This window comes from Scyliorhinus canicula, chromosome 19 (genome assembly GCF_902713615.1).
Source record: "Scyliorhinus canicula chromosome 19, sScyCan1.1, whole genome shotgun sequence".
Classification (NCBI taxonomy): Eukaryota; Metazoa; Chordata; class Chondrichthyes; order Carcharhiniformes; family Scyliorhinidae; genus Scyliorhinus; species Scyliorhinus canicula.
In genome coordinates, this window is record NC_052164.1 from 38,720,686 (window position 1) to 38,729,621 (window position 8,936).

Below are 8,936 nucleotides of genomic sequence, written 5' to 3' on the forward strand. Positions count from 1 at the left end.
GCGTAGGCTTGGAGGGCCGAAGGGCCTGTTCCTGTGCTGTACTTTTCTTTGTTCTTCTTTGACTGAATCCAGCGCCGCCACAGTCGGATGGGAGCCATTCCGCGGGCAGGGGGGACTCTGACGGGGGCTGGGGGCACTGGTGAGGGGTGGTCCGGGGGTTGGGAAAGCATAATTTGGCAGGCTGGGTCCGCACGCAGCCGGCACCATGTGGCACGGCGCGACCACTGCAGGCCGCCGCCGTGCGCATGCGCGGTCACAGACCCGGCAATTCTCCAGCCGTATCCATAGCGAGAGCCGGGCTCTACGCTGCGTGCCTGCCAGCCCCCCACCAGACGCAGGATCGGTGCAGCTTTTGCACCATTTTTTAGGGTGTAAATTGCCACTGTTCCCACGCTGGCGTCAGCACATAGTCTCCCAAAGGGAGAATCCAGCCCATTTTGTTCAGAATTTTTATTCCCTTTCTTCATTTTTATTAAAGGTCGTAAGTGCAGCACAGTCACTGACTGCCATGCTTATCCCTGCTGAGGGTCCAGTTTTAATAGGTGAGCAGTGTGAACAATTGTTTTAACCATGGTGGGCATCCTAACTGATTAAATTAGCTAGAACCTCACTGAAGGCAATTAAAGCAATCCAGCTGTGGTAAAACTGAAGTCAGCTAACTCTAAATAGGATGGATATTCTTCCGATTTCCATGTCATTCTTACTTATTGAGTTAGTATCAGAGGGTTAATTCACTACAGATTAATAATATTTAATAGTGTCCCAAGGAGGCTTACATTAACACTGCAATGAAGTTACTGTGAAAAGTCCCTAATCACTGCACTCCGGCGCCTGTTTGGATACACTAAGGGAGAATTCAGAATGTCCAATTCACCTAATCTTTGGACTGTGGGAGGAAACTGGAACATCCGAAGGAAACCCACGCAGACACGGGGAGAATATGCAGACTCCGCACAGTGACCAAAGCCGGGAATCGAACCTGGGACCCTGGAGCTGTGAAGCAACAGTGTGAACCACTGTGCTACTGTACTGCCCAGATTAGCACTGATAAGGAGTGGTGTTTGGAGAATCACAGGCAGTCAATGACTGATTTTTCATGTTCATTTAGAAACCTCTGTGAAAGCGCTTATGAGCTTGCGGTGATGTCTGGAAGAGGGAAGGGCAGTCATGCTCGAGCCAAGACCAAGTCTCGCTCCTCCCTGACTCGAATGCAGTTCCTGGTGGGCCGTGTTCACAGATTCCCGAGAAAGGATCACCATGCAGTGCCAGTGGGTGTCAGAGCTGCTGTGATCTTGTATTTGAAAGCTGAAATCCTTGAGCTGGCCGGCAACGCAGCCCGGGACAACAAGAAGACCGGCATCATCCCCAGCCACCTGCAACTGGCCGTCCGCAATGATGAGGAGCTCAACAAGCTGCTGGGAGAGGTGAACATCGCTCAGGGAGGGCTGCTGCCTGATATCCAGGCCATGCTGCTGCCCAAGAGAACCAGCTCTGCCATCAACAAGAAGTGATTACTGTTCACTGGCAGCAGCACTGCCACCTTCTGTCTTTATCCAGAATGAGGTATATATAGGGCTCCTATTGTATTCCACTCTGTACAATTCTCGACCAGGGAAAGTGGGTCAGGCAGCATCAGGATGTCAATGCTCAGTTTCAGTCTCTGTTACACTGACTGAGTTTCAAAATGGGAGACTTGGCAAAGGAATGTGCATTGCTCTGTGAATTTTAATTACCTCCTTCGTTAATGGGCAAGTTTTTTTTTAAAGTAGGAATATTTATTTTGTCATTTTTCTGAAGAAGGGGATTGTTTTGCACTTTTTAATTAACAAATCTACAGCAGATTTTTTCTCGGCAAGACAAAAAAAAAACGTTAACAAGAGGGGATTGTACATTATGCAACACAAAAAAAAGTTAATGATTCGCAGAAAACAGCCTTTTCTTTTCACTTAGAGCTTGATCTAATGTGCTACGTATTGCAATAGTTTCAATGGACTAAATACACATCATCATTCACTCTTTACAGTTCAGTTGGGACTTGTTTTTTTTAAGCGCAGTTCTCCTAATTGTAAGTTACAAGGCAGTTTTATGCTGAAATAAACCTTCTGCATAAAGGAAGATTTACCCCAGGTTCCCTGGATGTCTTCGAACACTCATCCAAATGTAGAATTTTAACATTTTTTCCATTGATTTACAGGATCTGGTTGTTAAATCACAGCCGATATATTTCCAAGTCAGGGTGGTGAGTAACTTGGAGGTGAAACTCTAGCTGCTGGTGTCCCCAGTTGTCTGCTGCCTTTGTCCTTTTACATTATCTTTTTTTAAAATTTAGAATACCCGATGATTTTTTCCAATTAAGGGGCAATTTAGCGTGGCCAATCCACCTAACCTGCACATCTTTGGATTTTGTGGTGAAACCCACGCAGACGCCAGCAAAATGTGCAAACTCCACACAGACAGTGATTCGGATCGCACCCGATCCTCAGCACCTTTGAAGCAGTGCTAACCACTGCACCACTGTGCCACCCGTCCTTCTACATTATAAAGATTGTGGGTTTTAGAAGGTGCTGTCTAATAAGCCTTGGTGAGTACTTGCAGTGCATCTTGTAGATGGACACTATCTTGAGAAACTCCTGCAATGATGTCCCAGGACTGAGATGATTGACCTCCAACAACCACAGCCATCTTCCTTTGTACTAGGTATGACTTCAACCAACGGGGAGTTTTCCGACGGATTCCCATTGACTCCAATTTTGACAGGGCTTCTTGATGCCATATTCAATTAACTGCAGCCTTGATGTCAATGGCAGACACTCTGCTATTTGTGGAGCCTCTTCCTCCAGTCAGTCATTTTATTGGCCACCACTGTACAAACCATTCATATCCCATGGCCTGATTCTTGGTCTTTGAGGACTTGCCTGATCCGAGCTGAGACTCCGGCTGTTGTGAGGCAACTTCACTGTCTCTGGGCTGGGGGAGAGGAAACTGAAGCAGGATTCCTGCAAATGATGTCTGCTGCAGGGAAGTGCAGGAATGGGGGTGATCAGTTTGGCTCAATCGCGATAATGACAGTTTCAAAAGGGAGGTAGGCAGGACTTAAGGAGATGGAATGATTTCGAACACTGTCTAGCTTGGAGAAGGAAGTTTAGTGATCAGCTGTTTAGTGTGAATGTGATCCAGAGTGCAGAAGGTGAATCATTCTGGAGGGAGAAGCAGAGAGGGGCGATGCCCGTTCATTTGCAATGGAAGGGGACTGTGTGGGGAGCGGGTTGGGAAAGCTATTCACAGCATTAGTCCCCACTGGGCATGTTGCGTGGCAAGGGCAGCTAAAGTGGAGTTCAGATTACTGTCCATTAGGACGGTATTTTTCAAACTTTTTTCCTGGGACACACTTTTACCAACCGGTAGACCTTTGGGACCCATGTCGACCTTCTCGACCTACGCTGGTCGATCTTCATGACCCACGTCGGCTGACCTTTGCAACACATGCCAGCCAACCTTAATGACCCACACCGGCTGACCTTTGCGACACACCGTTATTGCTTACCTTTAATGTGACAGATGCGTCTGCTTGGTCTTCACAATTTCACTTGCATCATTCAATGTTACATTCCTGCTAAGGACTTCAGCTGATGATTTAGGTACTCACTGCATCCTTTGGAAAAAATCAAGAGGTTTGTCTTCAAACTCACCATGCTTAGTCTTCAAATGTCTTTGACGTTTTTAGGGTTTTAAACTTTCATTTGCAAGTCCGTCCCTGCACATAACACATGATGACACTGGGTGATTCCAGTAGAGCTGACTTTGGCAGGTTAGATTGGAGTCATTGGGTGGGCAATTCTCCGTGCCCCGCGCCGGTCCAGAGAATCGGAGTAACCGCGCCACGACGCCCTGGCGCCGGCGCGCGATTCTCCGAGGTGCGGAGAATCGCTGCCATTTGCGCTGGCCGCGAGCCGCTGGATTCGGTGGGGCCGCCAATTCTCCGGCTCAGATGGGCCGAACGGCCGCTCCGACATAACAGAGTCCCACCAGCACCGTTCATCCCTGCTCGCTGCCAGCGGGAACTCTGTGGGACCGCTCAGGGGGGTGGCCTGTGGGGTTGGGGGGGGCTCCTTCACCGGGGGGGTGGGGGGGCCTCCAAAGGGGGCTGGCCTCTCCCCCCCCGAGCCTATATTCCGCCGCGGCCGGCCCCTGAACACCGACCCCATGTTGGGTCGGGGCCGGCGTGCTTAAGAAGTTCCTCGCGCATGCACAGGATGGCGCGGCCCAACCGTGCATGCGCAGGATTGAACTGGCCCAACTGCGCATACGCAGGTTGGCACGGCACCCATTTGGCACCGTATGCAGAGGCTGGAGCGGTGAGAACTGCTCCAGCGCCGTGCTGGCCCCCTATGGGGGCCAGAATAGGTTGTGCCCGGGCCCTGTTCGCACTGTCGTGAAACGCGACGGCGTTCACGACGGCGATAACACTTGGCCGCCATATTGGAGAATCACCCCCTGGGTCCTGGAGGGTGGCTGAAAAGCTGTCCATTTTCCTTTTGATTGTGGCTTTTGCTTGGCTTTCTTCCAGCAACAGAGAGAGAGAGAGAGGGAGAGAGAGTATTTTTGCCTATGAGCCTTAGGGGTGACTGACTGCTGCCTCTTGCTGTTATTTGTCACACACGCTGACACCCCAGCACCTGTACACACTTTTCAGATCCACAGCTAGCTTTTTATCCGGTTCACCTGTGTATTCCTAAAAGTGAACAAGCACAATGGCTCTTGCCCCAGACACAGTTTTCCTTGAACTTCAACCAGTTCCAAATCCTGAGATGTAAATCAACAGGCGATGAGTTTTGAATGTCTGCTGGGATGTGACAATCAGCCACCATTGTTTTCACAACCAAAGGAGATTAACGTTTAGTCTTCTGCATTTTTGCGACTCCCCCCGCCCCCCCCCCGCTCTTTCAAGTGCCTCTGTCTGAAGTAGGCCTTGACCCCTTCCAGATGCAACATTCCATGGTCATAATTTGGGGCTGCAATGCATTCTCTAACAATAAAAAAGGATAAAAATGAAGAGCAAATAAAGGGCTGTATTCTCCCGCCCCGCCCACCCTAACCTCTCCACAGACAAGACGCCGAATTGGAGAAATCCATTGACTTCGAGCGGGATTCTCCGGTCATCGGGTGGATGCGCCCGGGAAAATCCCGGCCAAAGACATCAGAAGTAAGCAGTTCAGATCAGGTGCATCAGCTCCAATACGCACAGAAATGGACACAGAGAGACTCCAGACTACATTGGGATAGAATCCATATCCATAGAATCCCTACAGTGCAGGAAGCCACCCAGCCCATCCCATCTGTACCAACCCTCTGAAAGAGACCCCTACCCAGGTTCACTCCTCTACCCCCATCCTCCTCCCCATCTCCGTAACCTGTGCATCCCTGGACACTGAGGGGCAATTTTGCATGGCCAATCCACCTAACCTGCACATCTTTGGACTTTGGGAAGAAACCGGAGCACCCGGAGGAAACCCACGTAGACACGGGAAGAAAATGCAAACTCCACACAGACAGTCACCCAAAGCTGGAATTGAACCTGGGTCCCTGGTACTGGGAGGGAGAAGGCAACCATCATGGCACTGACAAAGATTCAGACAGTATGAGTCAAGGATTTTGGAAGAGTGGTAAGGAAGCCTTAGAGCCTAAGAGGGCGGCATGGTAGCACAAGGGTTAGCACTGTTGCTTCACAGCTCCAGGGTCCCAGGTTCGATTCCCGGCTGGGTCACTGTCTGTGTGGAGTCTGCACGTTCTCCCCGTGTCTGCGTGGGTTTCCTCCGGGTGCTCCGGTTTCCTCCCACAAGTCCCAAAAGACCATGGGCGCGATTCTCTGCTGCCCACGACGGGTCGGAGAATAGCGGGAGGGCCTTCCCGACATTTTTCCCGACCTCCCGCTATTCTTTCCCCCCCCCCCACGGCCGCCCCACGACACGAATCGCTGCTCGTCGTTTCTTACGGTGAACAGCGATTCTTCCCTGGCCGATGGGCCGAGTTCCCAGGCCTTTACGGCCGTTTTCACGAACGCAAACACACCTGCTCTCACCGTTCATGAAAACGGCCGCAAAGTGCCGTTCCGGACAACCATGGCACCGATTGGCACGGCCGCACTGCGGCCGTGCCAAGGGTGGCATGGGCCCGCGATCGGTGGGCACCGATCGTGGGCAGCGGGTCCAATACCCACGCACTCTTTGTTCCTCCGCCGCCCCGCAGGATCAGTCCGCGGGGCGGCTGAGGGGCATGACGGCCCGCGCATGCGCGGGTTTGACGCATATGCGCGATGACATCATCCGCGCATGCGCGGGTTGGAGCCGTCCAATCCGCGCATGCGCGGCTGACGTCATCGTGCGCGTCAGCCGCCGTGACGCTTGGCGCGCGGGCTTAGCGACGGTCTCTAAGCCCGCGATGCCGTGCTTCGCGGGGCCGCGCTGCTAGCCCCGCCCGGGGGGGGAGAATCGGGTCCCGGGAGGGGGCGCGGAGGCTGCCGTGAAACACGGCCAGTTTCACGGCAGCCTTTACGACTCTCCGCATTTGCGGAGAATCGCGCCCCATACTGTTAGGTGAATTGGACATTCTGAATTCTCCCTCTGTGTACCCGAACAAGCACTGGAGTGTGGCGACTAGGGGCTTTTCACAGTAACTTCATTGCAGTGTTAATGTAAGCCTACTTGTGACAATAAAGATGATTTTAAATAAAAGAAGAAAATAATCAACTCCTCTGAATTCAAAAGATTTTTCTTTGCTCTGAACAGGCAGGATGTCTTTATAAACAAAGTTCTGACTTTGTTTCCTTCCCGGTGGGTTTCCAGAGAATCCGGAAGGTTTTGATGGAAGGTCATCGACCTGAAACGCCAACTCTCTTTCTCTTGTCACCGAAGCTGCCTGACCTGCTGAGTAGTTCCGGCATTTTCTGTTTTTATTTAAGTTCTCGAAATTCTCCCGAGACACCAAAAGTAAAAAGATGAGTCAACCTCCACTTCCTGGGCTTATTTACTCGCCTGGTTTCTCGTCTGCAGGGATTCTACCTACAGTAGTCGGTGGGCGATGATTCATTCTTCCCTTGTAGACAGAGAACATGATTGTGTCAAAGGCTGCCTGTTCAAAAGGTAACCGACAACTATAATAGGCAGCTGGTCAATAAGTGTTGCCATTTATTGTTCAATAAAGATGAGAAAATAAATGTCATTAAATCACAAACTAAAAGGAAGAAGGCTTCTTTGGACACAGAGGATAAAGGATGCTCTGTGGGGTCAAAGGACAAAAGAGGCCGGAATACAGCTGTCACCTGCAACTTGCAGAGGCTTAGAGACTCTCCATCTTTCGATCCTTTCACTGTAAACACTGACAAGTTGAATGCTTCAATGTTTATATGTTCATTGACACACACAGCTTTCAAATCAACGTATTTAAACACCACTCTCTATGAGAACAATAAGTCATGGTTTCGCCTCTCTCCTTCAGCCAGTGGGGTGGTTCTCCCATGCCTGAGTCTGTTACCCGGGTGTCCAATTGGGCAGAGAATGGAGCATCACCGGGGTCAAACCTGTTGCGATGTTCCAATCCCCCGTCGGTGGTCTCACCGCATTACCTGCCCCATGCTGGCGGGAGGACGCAAATCGCTAATTTGCATCAACTTTAATTCAATAAGCATGCTGGTGGCCTGATTTACTGCACCATCCCCCTCCCCTGTTAAGCACCAACCCCCAGAGCAGGACATCCCCGAGAAGGGTCAACGAGGTCAGTGCATAACTGAGGTGTCCCCATAAGCCCATCAGAGCCCCCCGACCCCACAACCCACAACACAAATCCTGCCTCTCCCCCATTAACAAGAAGGGGCACCCTTCCCACCTCACCATGGATGTAATGGGTCAAATCTCCACAGCATGCATGAGGGTGACCCGACCCCTTTGCCCACTGACCTCCCACTTATCCCCCCCGGTCCCCCATCAGCCACCCCATTACTCACCGCCATCTGACCCCCTATCCATTATCCTCAACAGACCTCCCATCAGAGGCCCCCATCAGAAACCTCAATGAGACCCCCCCCATGAGAGACCACCATCAGACTACCCCCCCCCCCGAATCAGACTCCCCCCATCCATCAGAGAACCCCCATCAATTGCCCTGCCTGAATTCTGAAGCGTAGTCCAGCCAGTAGAGTGAAAAATTATTACATTTTCACTTACTCTCCCCTAACATCTGCTGCCCCAATAATGGGGCTATGTCCCAATGCCAGCGAAAAAATGCGCGTGAATCACTCTAGACTTACCTGGAGAAAGTCCAGGGTGATTCTTTGATTTGTTGGGGGCTAGCAGGACCCTAGAGTAGCCTTTGCAGCTCCGGCTGCCAATACGGGGCTCTTAACTTCCGATCAGGGGTCCGCGCATGCGCACGGCGGCAGCCTGCGTCGGCCACCCCGTGGCGAGACATGGTCAACCCGCACCGCAGACCAAAACCAAGAAAATAGGTCCCCCCCAGATCGTGCACTCCTCTGGATCAGTGGCCCTCGATCGGTAGCCTGGCCATCCAGGAGCCCCCCCCCCCTCCTCCCCACCCCCCCCCCCCCCCCCCCGTAAATGATCCCCCCCCCCCACCAGGGTGGCTGTGGACTGAGTCTGCAGCTGCCACGCCGCGTTCCCGCTGGGTGGAACCATGAGAGAACCACACCGGCGAGTACTCGGCCAGCTGCACTCCGTAAATCGCCACGCGGGCCTCTTTCAATAGCCCCCAACCGGCACCTCGTTGACCGCGCACGCCCAATAAGTGGTGATTCTCTGGGGACTGGAGAATCGTGGGAGATGCATCAGATCCAATCTCGGGTTTGACGTCCATTCTCCGGCCCCGCGATTTCGGAGCCGAGGCTTGGAGAATCCCGCCCCCTAACTTTGTTTAAGTTGAAGCTA

The 8,936-nt window shown here is 52.0% G+C and overlaps 1 protein-coding gene across 1 annotated transcript; it reads left to right on the forward strand.

Annotated features, from left to right (window-relative positions):
- Positions 1-1,142: 1,142 nt before the first annotated feature.
- Positions 1,143-1,511, forward strand: LOC119953982 (late histone H2A.3, gonadal-like). The gene has a single exon (XM_038778758.1). It carries the CDS (start codon positions 1,143-1,145, stop codon positions 1,509-1,511), a length of 369 nt encoding a protein of 122 aa, XP_038634686.1.
- The last annotated feature ends 7,425 nt before the right edge of the window (positions 1,512-8,936 follow it).